The 18,828-nt window shown below is 47.4% G+C and overlaps 2 protein-coding genes across 4 annotated transcripts in view; both read left to right on the forward strand.

Moving 5' to 3' along the window:
* Positions 1–4,429, forward strand: part of FYB1 (FYN binding protein 1) — a 171,877-nt gene extending 167,448 nt beyond the window's left edge. Inside the window, exon 19 of one of the 2 annotated variants that reach the window (XM_056546052.1) lies at positions 3,459–4,429. In XM_056546052.1, coding sequence (XP_056402027.1) covers positions 3,459–3,481 — 23 coding nt within the window. In that variant the 3' untranslated portion in view covers positions 3,482–4,429. The remainder of the gene's footprint in view (positions 1–3,458) is intronic. The other variant, XM_056546059.1, reaches the window with a different exon arrangement.
* Positions 4,430–11,191: 6,762 nt separating this feature from the next.
* Positions 11,192–18,828, forward strand: part of RICTOR (RPTOR independent companion of MTOR complex 2) — a 200,969-nt gene continuing 193,332 nt past the window's right edge. For both annotated transcript variants that reach the window (XM_056546097.1, XM_056546101.1), the window contains exon 1: positions 11,192–11,300. In XM_056546097.1, the coding sequence (XP_056402072.1) occupies positions 11,252–11,300 (49 nt within the window). In that variant the 5' untranslated portion in view covers positions 11,192–11,251. The remainder of the gene's footprint in view (positions 11,301–18,828) is intronic.

Raw genomic sequence — 18,828 nt, forward strand, 5'->3', positions numbered from 1 at the left:
CGTGACGTCACACGGGGGCGGGGCTGTTACGACACGATCACCGACCCCGTCTTCAGACCCAGAGCGGATGTTCGCTCCGGGGCCTGATGAGAGCGGGGTGCTGTGTGCGAGATCACAGGCCTCCAGTGCTGCACCCAATGCTCTAAACGAACGCCGAGTACAGCAGGGAGATCACGGCGGTCCCCAGCGCTGGCACCCCCACAATCAGAATCTAGGGGCGGAGTACCCCTTTCATTTTCTTTTTATTTTGCATTGGTTGTACTAAACTGTTCAAACCATATTCATTTACAAAAGACATGAGGCGACATCCACAACAATAACACATTGTGATGACATTTCATAGAGGTGCCATTTATAGTCACGTGACATTACTAGGACTGGACGGGTGCACGAAGCGTCTACGGGCAAACCTCCTGGAAAGCGAACTTGTTGCTCAGAGTCACCACTGGCCATAATTTATGCACTAGGACATCATGCAGTAGTCCTGCCTAAAAGAAAGGCTGTCTCTGTTGCCCATAGCAACCAATCACAGCGCAGTTTTCACTTCATGCTGTGCTGTGATCGCCATGGCCAATGTATATGCCTAAAAAAAAATTCCAAATGCCAAAATAACAGATTTTTGGTCACATTACATCCCAGATTAAAAAAGGGATACTGTAAAAATATTAAAGCGCAAAAATGTAATGTAATTAAAAGTTAAAGGAGTACTCCGGTGGAAAACTATTTTTCTTTTTCAAATCAACTGGTTCCAGAAAGTTATAAATTACTTCTATTAAAAAATCCTAATCCTGTATGCTCCAGAGGAAGTTGTGTAGTTCTTTCCATTCTGACCACAGAGCTCTCTGCTGACACCTCTGTCCATGTCAGAAACTGTCCACAGTAGGAGCAAATCCCAATAGCAAACCTCTCCTGCTCTGGATAGTTCCTGACATGGACAGAGGTGTCAGCAGAGAGCACTGTGCTCAGACTGGAAAGAACTACACAACTTCCTCTGGAGAATATACAGCAGCTGATAAGTACTGGAGGGATTAAGATTTTTAAGAAGTAGTAATTTACAAATCTGTTTTACAAATCAAACTTTCTGGCACCAGTTGATTTGAAAACGTGTTTTTCCACTGGAGTACCCCTTTAAATAGTTACAGGGGTCAAAACATGGCGTTGCACATATTTTATTATAATAGTAAAACTAAACAAAAATTACTCACGTTTGATTTAGTTGAAATCGTACCGACCAGTAGAATACATTTAGTATTTCAGTTTTTCTGTGAGGTGAACTCCAAAAAACATAATTGACCCACAGATTTCACAATTCCAATTTTTTTTTTATTTTATTTTGCTCTACAAATAATTTGTAATTCACTATATGGTAACGCAAAGGATGTCAGTAAAAGTACATCTTGTACGGCATAAAATAAGATGAGGAGGAAGAAAATGGTAAGTTAAAAAGGGGTTAAATAACTTTGATTTTTGTCTGGGTGTCAGGAAGCTACTAATACTTATGAATAGTAAAATCTGTTAGAATCTTTTTGGTCATACATACATTTAGCCTGCACCATCCTTTGCTAAGTTTGTAAAAAACAGGAGCAAAGTAGAGCCTACAGGCAACTTAGATGTAAATTCAGCGCAGGACATCGCGTCATCAATGTTAACTAGTAAACAGAGAATACTGAGCCAAGCAGGGAGCGGCACAGGATAAGAGCAGGATAAATAATCATTATAGTAATATGTTTAATGAATATGTTAGTATAGGAATAAACAGCAGGGGTACTCCCCCGGAAAACATTTTTTTTTTAAATCAACTGGTGCCAGAAAGTTAAACAGATTTGTAAATTACTTCTATTTAAAAATCGTAATCCTTCCAGTACTTATCAGATGCTGTATAATACAGAGGAAGTTCTTTTCTTTTTGAATTTCCTTACTGTCTGACCACAGTGCTCTCTGCTGACACCTCTGTCCATGTCAGCAACTGTCCAGAGCAGAAGAGGTTTGCTATGGGGATTTGCTTCTACTCTAGACAGTTCCTAAAATGGACAGAGGTGTCAGCAGAGAGCACTGGGAGTGAGGGCCCTGAGAGCTTACAGACTACGAGGAGTGGGGTTGAGGCATCTCCATACATAAAGTAATCTCATACAGCAGTATACAATGTCTACATAATCGTGCTTTACCATTAAAGGGTACTCGTCACTTTAAAAGAGATGTCAAAAATTTTGATCGCTCGGTATCTGAGAGTCCGTTATATGGATCAACAGCAAACTGGGGAGTGAAGTGCTCAGCTGTGCACTTCTCACACTGTGTTTTAGAGTATGGTATGCGTCTGAACACCCAGACATCTATCAAAACTTTTAACTAGTATCTTCGACATATTAAGATTTTAGTTCCCCCCCCCCCCCCCAAAGTGACCAGGACACTTTAATTTTAAATGGGCACTGTCAGATAAAAAAAAAAATTATATGTTATTACTGATGAAAATCAAAGACCTTTTGTAAAATGGTTGATTAAAAATTTTGAATATTTAATAAAGAAAATGGCTTCTGAAAATCCCACCACTAGGGGTCCCCATACCTACTAGAACACTAACTAGTCCTGCAGCAGCATCAGTTTGTCCATGAGTAATAGACAAGAGATAACACATGGACAAGGCTGCATGAGCAGACATGCCAATCACCTCCCACCACCACAAGGAGGGACACAACCCCTTCCACCACACACCAATCACCTCCATCCACACACCAATTACCTCCCACCACCACAAGGAGGGACACACCCCCTTCTACCACACACCAATCACCTCCCACCAACACAAGGGAGGGACACACCCCCTCTTACCACACACCAATCCCCTCCCACCACCACAAGGAGGGACACCCCCCCTTCCACATAACACCAATCACCTCCCACCAACAAAAGGGAGGGACACACCCCCTCAAACCACACACCAATCACCTCCCACCACAAGGGAGGGACACACCCCCTCTTACCACACACCAGTCACCTCCCACCACAAGGAGGGACACACCCCCTTCCACATAACACCAATCACCTCCCACCAACACAAGGGAGGGACACACCCCCTCCCACCACACACCAATCACCTCCCACCAACACAAGGGAGGGACACACCCCCTTCCACCACACACCAATCACCTCCCACCAACACAAGGGAGGGAAACACCCCCTCCCACCACTCACCAATCACCTCCCACCACCACAAGGGATGGACACGCCCCCTTCCACCACACACCAATCACCTCCCACCCCCACAAGGGATGGACACGCCCCCTTCCACCACACACCAATCACCTCCCACCCCCACAAGGGAGGGACACGCCCCTTCCCGAGTATGGGCCTATATATTTATATATTAGTGATGCATTTGTCCTCCATGTAAATAATTAGCCATACATTACAATTCTCTCCTGAATATTCAACCGAATATTCTGTTTTCTCTATCTCCACAGACTGCATCTATGACAACGACTGAATCCTCCGCAATACGTGTCCACCTGTGAATTACCTGCCGTCAACAACAGCCAAGAAAAACATTGTAAAAATTATTTTGTATAAAAAAAAAATTTTTATATCTCAACGCTACCAATCGGATCGCCGCTTTCATTATCCAGCATGGGTCCGAAAATGCGATCTGCTGGAACCCGGAAGCAAGGCCACCTTCCGTTTGAAGCATATATAATGTTGTATAAAAAAAGTCTCTGCAGCTTATAAGAATAGATTTTGTTATTTTCGAAAAATAAAAAATCATTAAAAAAAACATTTATAATGCATTGGGGCCACTTTTCAATGCAATTTTGGTCTTTTCACAGAAGTATAATAATAATAATAAAATACATATATTATATACATACATTGTGGCAAAAAAGTATTTGGTCAGCCACCAATTGTGCAAGTTCTTCCACTTAAAAAGATGCTGGCCACTCTCCATCGTCCTCGGGCAGCGTGACTTTGAGGTACGCCTCTTCGGCCCCGATGGAGATTCTCTGCATATGATCTCTTGAAACATGTGCGCCGCGCCAACTTTCCGGGTCTCCGGCACCATTTTGGGACTCTCCAACCTCGTGCTTGCCTGCTCCGCCATGTTGCTCACCTCACAGACTTCCGGAAAACTGAAGTGGACCAGCGGCACCGTTTCTTTTATTCAGAACTTCGGGAAAATGGCCACCGGCCAGAAGTGCTTCAGCGGTGCATTGCTGACTTCCGCTTCCCCGGCAACAAGGGGCGGGTCTTTCAGGTTCCACTTGGGATTTGATACAGCAACATGGTTCCCACGCCCGGGGCGGGACACTGACCAGCGCGCTTCATTAACCATTTCAGGTACAGCCAGCACTTTGATTCTCAGCATAGCTTCTGACCGAATTTTATACATGGTCGGCACAATTATCGGACAGTTCACAATGGCAGAAAACAGACTTTTCTTCACCTTCCCTTCTATTTCACAAGCACCTCGCAATAAAAAGATTTCACTGACAAAGTTCTGTACACTTTTTGGCACAATTTTTGTCACACGCATTTTACTCTGCAATACTGGATGCAGTTCAGACTGGGGGGTACTTTCTGCATAAGGCGCACACCTGTATCCTGTTCATAGGACGCCAAAAGTTGCGGTAAGGGTGTAATGAGGGCAGATGGAATTACCCTAGGGGCAGATGGCATTAACCCCTTGTGTTCATGATGCCAGGGCGTGGTTTATCCTCTACACCACCCGAAGGTATACCGCTGGATCCTGGGCTGGGCACGGGGGCAAATAATGACTCTGACACCAAGTTACGGAATAACGGCAGCTTTACTGAGTCAGACAGGTATAAGTCTATACAGCTTGGCTAGGTCCATGGAAGTGACTTCAGAGACCACAGGGTTTGCTGGGACTTATAGTGGACTTGGACAATTTGATGCAGGGCCACGCTGACTTGAGACAGACTTGACAGTTTTTCAACAGCTGGAGGAACCCTGGTTGGGAAACACTGATCTAAGCAAAAGAAGTGTCTACAACAGCTGCTCACCACTAGAGGGCCCCCTTCCCAAACATCTAACATCAAGAGGCTGGACAGGGGTCTGAGCTCTACAATGTAATAATGCAGCAACATATTAACCATTTCTATGTGGTGGATCACCCGTGTATGGCGGGACCACAGTTGTAGCGGTGTAGGTGGTGGGATCAGATGGTATTAACCCCGGGGGCAAGATTTTATTAACCCCAAGTGTTTGTGACGCCAGAGTGGTTTTTGGTACCAGAACCACACGAACGCTATCTCCGCTATTCCAATGGCTAGTTAAGGAAAGGAGAGTCCACAATCAGTTATGATTTAATGGGGGCTTTACTGAGCTTAAGACAGATGGTATAATCTTCACAGCTAGGCCAGATTACCAGAGAGGTGGCTAGGAACTCAGAAGACCTCGCAGATTGCTGGGACCAATAATACTTGTAATTGACTTGAGACAATTATCTTAACCCCTTAACGACGCAGGACGTAAATGTATGTCCTGGTGACGTGGTACTTAACGCACCAGGATGTACATTTATGTCCTGAGCATAACCGCGGGCATCAGAGCGATGACGGCATCATGCGCGGCAGGTCCCGGCTGTGCATCGCAGCCAGGGACCCGCCGGTAATGGCGGACACCCGCGATCCCGCGGATGTCCGCCATTAACCCCTCAGATGCCGTGATCAATACCGATCACGGCATCTGCAGGATCGCGGTCACTTAACAGGATGATCGGATCGTCCGCAGCGATCCGATCATCCTGCACGGCAGCCGGAGGTCCCCTCACCTGGCTCCGCTGTCTTCCGGGAGTCTTCTGCTCTGATCTACCTTCCTGCAGACCAGAGCAGAAGATGACCGATAACCCTGATCAGTGCTGTGTCCTATACATATCACTGAACAGGATTAGCAATCGAATGACTGCTATAAATAGTCCCCTATGGGGACTATTAAAGTGTAAAAATAAAAGTAAAAGTAAAAAAAATGTGAAATGTGTATACAGATAGGGCTGGAGGGGAGGTGTATAACTACTATATATCCTGATCCCATAGAGATAGCAGCAGCAGTATACAGATAGAGCTGGATGAGAGGTGTATAACTACTATATATCCTGATCAGGGGCGGACACAGACAACAGAGGGCCCCTGTGCAAAGAATGTGCCTGGGCCCCCCCCCCCCCAAAAAAAAGTAATATGCCATAAAATTGCACTGCAACTCACATTAATCTGCATTAGATAGGCAGCAGTTCCCCCACATTAGGTAGCATAGATTCCCCACATTAGGTAGCATAGTTTCCCCACATTTTGTAGCATATATTCCCCACATTAGGTAGCATTGCATAGTTTCCCCACATTAGGTAACGTAGCATAATTTCCCCACATTAGGTAGCGTAGCATATATTCCCCACATTAGGTAGCGCAGCATATATTCCCTACATTAGGTAGCGTAGCATAGATTCCCTACATTAGGTAGCGTAGCCCCACATTAGGTAGCGTATCATAGCATATATTCCCCACATTAGGTAGCATGGCATAGATTCCCCACATTAGGTAGCGTAGCATATATTCCCCACATTAGGTAGTGTAGCAAAGATTCCCCACATTAGGTAGCATAGCATATATTCCCCACATTAGGTAGCATAGATTCCCCACATTAGGTAGCATAGCATATATTCCCCACATTAGGTAGCATAGATTCCCCACATTAGGTAGCATAGCATATATTCCCCACATTAGGTAGCATAGATTCCCCACATAAGGTAGCGTAGCATAACCCCAACAAACAAACACACACACACTCTCACTCACCCACACACTCTTACCTGGCCTGCACTACTTACATTTGCCCATGGGGACTTCCTGGCAGAGGTGCGCGCTATAAGTGACATCATCGCACGCTCTGCGCTGGACGTCAGCGTCCAGGTGCTTGCGATGACGTCACTCACTGCACGCACCTCAGCCAGGAAGTCCCCATGGGCAGATGTAAGTAGCAGTTTAGTGACTGGGCAAGACTGGTTTCCCTGTCATATGTGCACTGGCAGGGCTGCCATCAGAAATTTCGGGGCCCCTTACACAACTCAAGGCCTGAGACGCCCACCGATCACCTCGGTTGAAGTGGTTCTCCAGCTGTTGGAAAGCTAAAACTCCCATCATGTCTGGAGAGCCTCAGGCAATGGGAGTTGTAGTTTTGTAACAGCTGAAGAGACACAGATTGGACACAGTTTTACCCATCATCACTGCAGAACTTACAAGTGACTACAGCTCTGATGGGACAGTCATAAGAACACACAATGATGTCAGTGACCTGAGTGACGTCTTCTTTTCTTCTTCATCTCGTCCAGAGACCAGGTCTTCCCCCAGCTCCATCTTCTCTGCAGAGTCTGACATGCAGACATCATTGGCTCCTCACTGTCAGCAGATCCTCATCCTCTGCATGAAGACAATAATCATTATAACCTTGCCAGAAAGTGTAACCTAAATAAAATACTGCCCCACACTGTACCCTGAATATAATACTGCTATACACTGTACCCACTAAATATAATCCTGCCACACACTGTACCCTGAATATAATCCTGCCACACACTGTACCCTGAATATAATACTGCCACACACTGTACCATGAATAGCATACTGCCATACACTGTACCCACTAAATATAATACTGCCCCACACAGTACCCTAAATAAAATACTGTCACACACTGTACACTGTACCCACTAAATATAATACTGCTATACACTGTATCCACTAAATATAATCCTGCTACACACTGTAACCTGAATATAATACTGCCACACACTGTACTCCGAATATAATACTGCCACACATTGTACCCACTAAATATAATACTTCCACACACTGTACCCTGAATATAATACTGCTATACACTGTACCCTGAATATAATAATACTATACACTGTACCCTGAATATAATAATGCTACACACTGTGCCCACTAAATATAATCCTGCCACACACCGTACCCTGAATATAATAATGCTATACACTGTAACCTGAGTATAATACTGCTATACACTGTACCCACTAAATATAATCCTGCCACACACTGTACCCTGAATATAATACTGCTATACACTGTACCCACTAAATATAATCCTGCCACACACTGTACCCTGAATATAATACTGCTATACACTGTACCCACTAAATATAATCCTGCCACACACACTATACCCACTAAATATAATACCTCTTATCCTTTGTGTCCTCATCATTCCTCATCACCCCCATAACCCCTGCCAAACCTCTCCTCAACACTACTATAACCACCCCCGCACCTCTCCTCATCATTACTATAACCCCCCCACACCTCTCCTCATCACTACTATAACCCCTGCACCTCTCCTCATCACTGCTATAACCCCCCCGCACCTCTCCTCATCACTACTATAACCCCCCCCAGGCACCTCTCATCACTACTATAACCCCCCACACCTCTCCTCATCACTACTATAACCCCCGCACCTCTCCTCATCACTACTATAACCCCCCCACACACCTCTCCTCATCACTACTATAACCCCCCCCCACACACCTCTCCTCATCACTACTATAACCCCCGCACCTCTCCTCATCACTACTATAACCCCCCCACACACCTCTCCTCATCACTACTATAACCCCCCCCCCACACACCTCTCCTCATCACTACTATAACCCCCGCACCTCTCCTCATCACTACTATAACCCCCGCACCTCTCCTCATCACTATTATAATGCCCCCTGCATATCTCACCACCCCCATAACACCCCCCTGCACCTCTCTTCACCCCCATAACACCCTCCTGCACCTCTTATCACCCCCATAACCCCCCCTGCACCTCTCATCACCCCATAACACCCCCCCCCTCATCACCCCCATAACACCCCCTGCATCTCTCATCACTCCCATAACACCCCCTGCATCTCTCATCACCCCCATAACCCCCCCTGCATCTCTCATCACCCCCATAACCCCCCTGCACCTCTCATCACCCCCATAACCTCCCCATGCACCTTTCATCCCCCCATAACACCCCCTGCACCTCTCATCCCCCCCATAACACCCCTCTGCACCTCTCATTACCCCCATAACACCCCCTGCACCTCTCATTACCCCCATAACCCCCTGCACCTCTCATCACCCCCATAACACCCCCCTGCACCTCTCATTACCCCCATAACACCCTCCTGCACCTCTCATCCCCCCATAACACCCCCTGCACCTCTCATTACCCCCATAACCCCCCCTCTCATCACCCCTATAACACCCCAAGCACCAGTTCCCCTGCACCTCTCATCACCATTGTAGTCTGCAAACAACATAGCCCCCATCCAACCCCCCCCCCCCCCACACACACACACACACACACACACACCCCCGTTCACTCACCCTGCCGGGGTTCGGTGCAGCTGCTGCTCCTGTCAGAGTGTCACTGCATGGGGAGGATCCGTCGGGAAGATGATGGACTGGAGATCGCGCCGGGACAGGTCAGGTGACTGGAGTAGACGTGCGTGCCTGCGCGGGGCACGTCGACTCCCATCAGCCCCTGGCCTGTCCGGCCCTGCCGTACTTCTTAAGGGGCCCGCGCCCTAGAAAGAGCGGGCCTCATAGTCCTGCGGGCCCCCCGGACTATGAGGCCCAGTCATAGTTCTGACGGGTACCCAGCCAGGAGTCAGTGAATGACAGTCGCAGTCACTCACTGACTAGCCGGAAAAAAAAAAGTACAGGGACGTCCGGGCCTCCCTGAAGCTCCGGGCCCCATACAAGTGTATGGGTTTACCCCCTGATGGCGGCCCTGTGCACTTGGTCCGATGGTAGGACCGGCCCAGCGTGTGAGGGCGTGCCGGGCCCCCTCCCACGCTGGGCCCCTGTGCAGCTGAACCGGCTGCACAGGCGATATGTCCGCCCCTGATCCTGATCCCATACAGATAGCAGCAGTATACAGATAGATCTGGAGGGGAGGTGTATTGCTATGATATAACCTTATCCCATAGAGATAGCAGAGGCAGTATACAGATGGAGCTGGAGGGGAGGTGTATAACTACTATATATCCTGATCACATAGAGATAGGAGCAGCAGTATACAGATGGAGCTGGAGGGGAGGTGTATAACTACTATATACCCTAATCCCATAGAGATTTGAGCAGCAGTATACAAATAAACCTGGAGGAGAGGTGTATAACTACTATATATTGTGAGTCAATAGAAATAGCAGCAGTATATAGATAGAAATGCATGGGAGATGTAGTATCCCGAGTCCATAAAAATAGCAGCAGTATACAGATAGAGATGAGAGGGGTCTGGGAACAAGAAGAAGCGATCTGATAGGTGATGATGTCATCCTGTGGTTTACAGGAAGTCAGCTGACCCAGGACTGACTCCTTCCTCTGACACATTATACACTGATTTTGTGTGGGTCAGATTAGTGATCACATGACCCAGTGACAGTAATGAAACATGAATTGCACTGTATGACTAGTGATGGGGAGTCACCAGAAGTGCTTGAGGCTACACCACCTCGCCCATATGATGTCAGCTCCAGCCAATCACAGTGGGGTGCGTTCATTTACCGCCTGCCTCGCCCCTCCCCATTGGTTTAGCCGGTCTGTCAAGGCTGAACGCAAATTCCGCCCTCATCCAAATGGCCGCGGGGTAAATCCTACGTCCAATCAGAGACAAGTTCGTAAACTCTGCCTCGCTGCTATGTTCACCGGTTCGACATTGGCCAGTGACGTCATCCTTAGTGGCCAATCACAGTAAAACAAGCTTCTTTTCCATTGGCTGCCCGGTGTTCCACCTGTCCCGTTGGATTCTATGAGAGGAACGTAGCCTTCCCGTTAATACTGCCCTCCTCCCTAAAGAGCTCCGCCTGAGGGGAGAGGCTTTACCTCATTACCGGAAAACTCCATATATAGGAGTAAACAAACCGCAAGGCATGCTGGGCACTGCTCTGTGTTTCGTAAAACTTTATTTCTAACTGACAAATAAATAAAATTCCACACAGGCTTGCGCTTGCCCATAACAAACATGGCGACGTATCTCTAGCCCAGTTTCCAAATTGTAATTTGAACCCCCGGTGTGGTTCTCGGGTCTCCCGGCAGGAAAGCCCCTGTCATTCCCCAGCTAAAATAAACAAGTTCTAGCTCCCGCCCTCCGAGAGAAGCCGCGCCACGCCCACTGCCCCCCCCCTCCCCGTGTTCTCGCGAGAGAGCGCGATGTTTCCGGTGTTGTGAATGTCTCCCCACCGAGGAACATGGCGGCCAGCATCCGCGCCCGCTCCCTCCGGCACCTCAGGATAAGAGGTAACCGGGAAGGCTTAGGTCTGGGGCCTGGGCGGTAGGGGGAGCTGTGCGGCTGTGGGGTTGTAGTGAAGCCGGGGAGGGGCAGCTTAACCCCCCCCCCCGGCCTTGTTGGTATGTCCCGGGTGGGGGCAGCATAGGTGTGTGTCCCATCCCCCCATAAAAGGAGGCAGCAGCGCCCCCCAGCGCCGTGTCCTCCTCCTCCACTTGTTTATCTATTATGTCCCTCTGATGACTCTTCCTGGTACCAGGGCAGGTGCCACCTCTCCCCTATGGACATCTGCCCAGCTGTACCCTCTGGGCCACTTTAAGTGCTTCCTGCCTGCAGCTGTTTCCCATGGCAACGTATAGCAGTCGACAAGGCTGTTGTGTGCCAAATACTGGCTGCCATGGTGACCGCCCTCATCTGGGGGTGTTGTCATTGGCAATGGTGGCGTTGGATCACGCTAAAGTTGCAGTGTGGTGCAAGAAGCTCACAATGGGAAATCTTGAAAAAATATAAAAATAAAAGTAAATAAATAAAAAATTGTAGCTTTTGATACGCCATCCCTATAGGGTAATGTAGAGTAGACATTCAGAAGGTTGTTACAGTGTTACCCAACCAGGGTGCCTTCAGCTGTTGCAAAACTACATCTCCCAGAATGCCCGGACAGCCGTTGGCTGTCCGGGCATGCTGGGAGTTGTAGTTTTGCAGCAGCAGAGGAGGCACACTGGTTTGGAAAACGCTGCCTTATGATGAAGTCTGATGCTGTAAACCTATGGGTCTCCAGCTGCTGCAACTAAGGGCATGCTGGGAGTTGTAGTTTTTTTTGCAACAGCTGGAGATCCACAAGTCGGGGATCAGGGCTATAGTGGTTGACAGGGCATGCTGGGGGGTTGTAGTTTTTTGGAACAGCTGGAGAGGCACAGGTCAGTTAGAGCAGTAGATGTTGCCTGTTGTTGACAGGGCATGCTGGGGGTTGTAGTTTTTTCAACTGGTGGAGAGGCACACTTTGGGGATCAGTGCTATAGGGTGCAGCAGTGGTTGTTAAGGTCTGTTGGGGGTTGTAGTCTTTCCAACATCTGGAGACATACAGGTCGGGATCAATTCTATAGGGATGTTGCAGTCTCTGTCAGGGTAGGTTCAGACTAGGTCAGTGATCCTGACAGGAGCAGCAGATCCCATTGCTTTTTTTTATGGCCGTATGGAGTCACCTAGTGACAAATGCGCTATTTTCAACGGACTCAAAAACGTGTGCCGCTGTGCTTTTGAAACCGCGCATACATCCTGATACAGAGGCTGGCATTTATCATTGTAGGTGTAAGTGAAGCATTTATCATTGTAGGTGTAAGTGAAGCATTTATCATTGTAGGTGTAAGTGAAGCATTTATCATTGTAGGTGTAAGTGAAGCATTTATCATTGTAGGTGTAAGTGAAGCATTTATCATTGTACGTGTAAGTGAAGCTTTTATCATTGTAGGTGTAAGTGAAGCATTTATCATTGTAGGTGTAAGTGAAGCATTTATCATTGTAGGTGTAAGTGAAGCATTTATCATTGTACGTGTAAGTGAAGCTTTTATCATTGTACGTGTAAGTGAAGCATTTATCATTGTAGGTGTAAGTGAAGCATTTATCATTGTACGTGTAAGTGAAGCTTTTATCATTGTAGGTGTAAGTGAAGCTTTTATCATTGTAGGTGTAAGTGAAGCTTTTATCATTGTAGGTGTAAGTGAAGCTTTTATCATTGTAGGTGTAAGTGAAGCATTTATCATTGTAGGTGTAAGTGAAGCTTTTATCATTGTAGGTGTAAGTGAAGCTTTTATCATTGTAGGTGTAAGTGAAGCTCTTATCATTGTAGGTGTAAGTGAAGCATTTATCATTGTAGGTGTAAGTGAAGCATTTATCATTGTAGGTGTAAGTGAAGCATTTATCATTGTAGGTGTAAGTGAAGCTTTTATCATTGTAGGTGTAAGTGAAGCATTTATCATTGTAGGTGTAAGTGAAGTATTTTTCTACACCTTTTTTTGTGAGTGCTGGTAATGTGTAGGAGCACCAGATTTGTTAAATGGTCGCAGAGCGTTTGATACATTTTGTGCAGGTCACATTTTCTGAAATTTCTCTCTTCAAATTCACCAAGAAGCTAAGCTGAGTCTGGGCTGGTGTAGGTTTTTGCAGTTTTGCGCCTTTTTGGTGGTTTTGCGGCTTTTCACAAAAAGGAGCAGTTCATAAAACCCATACATATCATGTGTATTACAGCTCAAAATCTGCAGAAAACTGTGTAAACCAAAAGGCGCAAACAAGGACACTTGCACCAAAATAGCGCAAAATATAGACAAATAAATACTAAGTGTAACCACAATGATAACTGCCGGTGTAGGTCACCAGGTGACTCCATACGACTCAAAAAAAATGCAATGGGGTCGACTGCTCTTGTTAACATTATATGTTGGATATGACTAAGGCGGCTTTCACACTATAAAAATGCACCCGTTATGAATTCCCGTTATAAAAAGAGGGGAAATCTGCAGTTATACGGTCGGTACAAAATCACTAACGGACGTTCGCAAATCCCATTATAGTCTATGGGATTATTCTAATAGCCGTTTTAACCCGTTATCACCCGTTATTTATTTTGTGACGGTCGAATGAATGGGAGAAATAGTGCGTGCACTAATTCTCCCGTTACTATTGCCCGTCACAAAATAATGGCCGTTATTAATAACGGGCGATAACGGGTTAAAACGGCTATTAGAAAATTCCCATAGACTATAATGGGATTTTCGAACGGCCGTTAGTGATTTTGTACCGACCGTATAACTGCCGGGCGTTCATAACAGAAGTATTTTTATAGTGTGATAGCAGCCTAACAGGAGCAGTAACGTAGGGTGAACCTGCCCTTAAAGGGGTACTCCGCTGCCCCAGTGTTCGGAACATTTTGTTCCAAACGCTTGGAGCAGGCGCCGGGGGTCGTGACATCACTGCCACACCCCTCGTGATGTCATGCCACGCTGCCTCCCGTAGACTTGCATTGAGGGGGCGTGGCAGTGACTTCTCAACGCCCGCTGCCCACTCCAAGCGTTCTAAATGAATGTCGGGTACTGCACAGAGATTGGAGGGGGGTACCAGTGGCGAAACCCCTGTGATCAGACATCTTATCCCCCCATCCTTTGGGTAGGAGATAAGATGTCTAGGGACAGAATAAAGAAGAAGATGTCCAGTGCTAAGAAATGTATCCCTTATCTGCTTGATCTGACCGCTGGAACCCCCCCCTCACAATCTCCCGTATGGAGCCCCGACTGAGCTGCTGCGTGTGACGTTTCGCGGTCAGCCGGTAACAACACGCCGCCCTCCATTCATCTCTATGGGAGAGGCGGAGTCACAATGTTACTATGTCTCCGCCTCTCCCATAAGGTAATGGCAGGTGGCGTGTTTTCACCAGCTGACGTGCTGGGTACAAAACGCGTTCTAGCAGCACACAGCCAGGGCCCTAGCGATCGGACCCCTGCGATCAGACCTGCGGATAGGGAATACATTTCTTGGCACTGGACATCTTCTTTAAGGGCGCTTTTAACACATAAGAAGACAGCAGCAGGCCGCCAGGACATGCTGGGCGTTGTAGCTTTAGAACAGCTGGGGGGGGGGGGGGGGGGCTAGGTTTGGACAACGCTGCCAAAGACCATTGTGGAAAGAGCTGTACAAGCTGTACACATGTGATGTGAATGAGCCCTAAACTGGCCTTACACTTTCAGTAGTTGATGAATGCTACAGCCACTCCTTTTAGCCCCTCCCTCCATACACATGCACACTCAGTTCGGCTGAGCAGGCATGATAGAAATGAAACTCCTGCCAGACTCCAGGTTCCTCTGGTGGTGGCTTATTCTTCCTGAAAACAAAAGGATTGGATGTTGTGACATACACGTGTCCGAGCCTTTTGTCCCCCATATCTGCTGTTTAGGGTAGAGTCAGGAGGCTCCTGTGCACATAGATTGATGTTAAAGGGGTACTTTTTTATTCACCCTTTATGCCCATGCTACCACAATTAAAGGGATAAGTAGCTGATTCCGGGGGGTCCTAGCGCTGGGATCAGGGGCATGAGGGATGCTGTTCAGGATCACCGCGGTGTCCCGATCATCTGTGAGGATGGCCGGAGGTCCCTTAACCTGCTCCGAGCACCCGATCGTCCCTCTTTTACTGCTGTCATCCATGGCAGCCATTAGTAAAGGAGCGCCAATAACACTGATCACTGCTATGCTGTGGCATAACATTCATCAGTGTATGCAATCTACAGATTGCATGTATTAGTCCCCTATGGGCACTAAAAAAGTGAAAATAATTGTAAAAAAAAATATAAATTTCAGTGTGTCTGCTCGTAGCGGCGTATTGCCACTCCGAGCAGGCACCTCTAAAGGCACCATGTAGCGGTCCTTCAGCAGGGGATCCGCAGCTTAAAATACGCTGTGGATCTGCCTGTGTGAACATACTCTTAAAGGGGTACTCCACTGCCCCAGCTTTCGGAACATTTCGTTATGAACGCTGGGTGTGGACTGCGGGGGTCGTGACGTCACAACCATGCCCCCTCAATGCAAATCTATGGGAGGGGGCGCCACGCCCCCTCCCATAGACTTGCATTGAGGGGGCATGGTTGTGACGTCACGACCCCCCGCAGTCCACACCCAGCGTTCATAACGAAATGTTCCGAAAGCTGGGGCAGTGGAGTACCCCTTTAAGGGGGGGAAAAAAAAACCCTGTCACGTGACATTGAAAAGAGTATCGGTAATTGGTATCGGCGAGTACTTAAGAAAAAGTATCGTTACTCGGTCTTTAAAAAATGGTATCAGGACATCTCCGAGGACAGCCCCCGTCTATATAAGATTTTAAAGACAAATTGACGTAATGCGGAACCTTATGTGAACCAGAACAGACCCAGTAAGTCCATGAATTTATAGCAAAACATGGCTTCCTCCAGCAATAAGGATATCTGAACCCGGAGGGCACCGAGCCAGATAGTCAGTGTCTTTCAGGTGTCATCAGATCCTGGGTGATAACAAATACGTATATGATTCCATAGATTTACTATTCACATCCTCAGGACCACGATGATCTATTTTCTTCTATTCTTGCCCCTGAATCATTGATTTGTCATTGAGCGGAGATCAGCCTCACGTTACATCCGTCCAGCAATGCAATGACTGTGTCAGATCCAAACATGTTTGTGGTGGAAGAGGAGAAGGCTGAGAATGACACCAGAATACTGCCCCCTAGTGACAGCACACACCGAGCCAATGTCCTAGTGTAGGATTCCTCTTCTGCCTCTGTTTACATGGAGATGCACAATACCTGAGTGTGAAGATTTTATTTTTTATTTTCCTTGTCCCTATCATGGTCCTGTATGTAAAATACGGCGATTTTTATATAAAGACACACACAGGGTTTTACCGCCCACAGACGTGAAAAAAATAGCGCTGCATGCATGCTTTAAAGGGGTACTCCACTGGCCACATTTTTTTTTTTAAATCAACCGGTGCCAGAAAGTTAAACAAATTTGTCAATTAAGAAGCAAAATTTCAACCACACCTCAAGGATACCACCCTACTGGGTGTACAGGGAAAAGATGGTTTGAAAACAGGTAGTTTAAACAATGCAAACATTTTATTAAAATACAATCATAAAATAAATAAAAAAACATTTGAACAGAGCAGTAATATATATATATATATATATATATATATATATATATATATATAAAATTAATAACCATAGGGCCCTAATGATAAATATTAATAGTAATGTATGAAGCACTGCGATTTTAAATATTGGCCGGCTATCCGGAATATATTTAAAGGAGTAGTCCAGTGGTGACCCAGTGGTGAACAACTTATCCCCTATCCTAAGGATAGGGGATAAGTTTGAGATCGTGGGGGGTCCGAGCGCTGGGGCCCCCTGCGATCTCCTGTACGGGGCCCCGACAGCCCACGGGAAGGGGGCGTGTCGACCTCCGCAGGAAGCGGCGGCCGACACGCCCCCTCAATACAACTCTATGGCAGAGCCGAAGTGCTGCCTTCGGCAATCTCCGGCTCTGCCATTGAGATGTATTGAGGGGGCGTGTCGGCCGCCGCTTCGTGCGGAGGTCGACACCCACTATCTGGCCGGAGAGCCTGGCCCCCGTACAGAGAGATCCCAGGGGGCCCCAGCGGTCGGACCCCCAGCGATCTCAAACTTATCCCCTATCCTTAGGATAGGGGATACGTTTTTCACCACTGGACTACCCCTTTAAATATATCTGGTGTACCGGCAATTGGATATCTGGTTAAAAGTCCTTTTATGAATTGACTAGACTGCCTGTAGTCTCTACGGAGATAAATAATGCTCACCGTGTCCGCTGGTCCCGTGCTGCGACGGGCCGAGGATGATTGGAGTAGCAGTTGTACTTTGCAAGCGGAGGTTTAGCTGCAGAGCGTTGTTTTAAACTTAGTTTGGGAGCGGTGCTTTGGCAGAAGGCTCCCACGCCAGAGGTCCGTAGCTGCGGCGTGCGGCTGTTATAATGACGGACCCTCGCTGGCTTACTCTGGTGAAAATGCTCGCGGTGGTGGCAGAATAGAAGGCAGATCAATGCGCCAGGTGGATGAAAATCCCGGCTAGAACAGCAGGTCTGTAGGCTGCTGATTTGAATTGTTAAGTCGGCTTCTGAATAGGCAGTGCGTCTTTGTGGTGCTCAGACAAAGTCTTAAGCCTAGACGCATTTCAGGGTACTGCAACTAGACCCCTTCCTCAGTAGTGATTTGAAAAATGTGTGTTAAAGTGTAATTTGTAAAGTTTATTTAAAAAAAAAAAAAAAAAAAATGTTTTCCAGTGGAGTACCCCTTTAACTGAGTGCAGAGCCAGGCCTCTGTACAGAAGATCACAGGGGGCTTTCAGCGGTCGGACCCCCCGCGATCAGACACTTATCCCCTATACTGTGGATCGGGGATAAGTTTATTACCGCTGGACGACTTTAAATTCATTCATACTCCAGATCAGCCTCCTTTAGATCCCAGATCAGATCCTTAGACTTGTTTAGACCCCGATACTTACACAGCCTCCAAAATAATCAGACTGCTAAAATAAATGAGCCCCGGCCCAAACCCTTAAAGGGGTACTCCACTGCCCCAGCGTTCGGAACATTCAGTTCCGAAGGCTGGGTGCGGGCTGCGGGGGTCGTGATGTCACGGCCACGCCCCTCCCATACTCTTGCATTGAGGGGGCGTGGTATGATGTCATGAGGGGCGTGGCCGTGACTTCCTGCCGCCCGCACCCAGCGCTCGGAACTAAATGTTCCGAACCCTGGGGCCGTGGTGTACCCCTTTAAAGGAGAAGTCCCACATAGGAAAATGTATCCCCTATCTAAAGGAGCGCTGTACTCATGTATCTCCGGCTATAGAGACAAATGGAGGGCGTGTGCCGACCCGCTCCTTGCACGAGGAGAGCCGGAGTGCTGTACAGGAGATCACGGGGGTCCCAGCAGTCAGACCCCTGTGATCACACACTTAAAGGGGTATTCCAGGAAAAAAACTT

Source organism: Hyla sarda, chromosome 1, assembly GCF_029499605.1.
Source record: "Hyla sarda isolate aHylSar1 chromosome 1, aHylSar1.hap1, whole genome shotgun sequence".
Taxonomy (NCBI): domain Eukaryota; kingdom Metazoa; phylum Chordata; class Amphibia; order Anura; family Hylidae; genus Hyla; species Hyla sarda.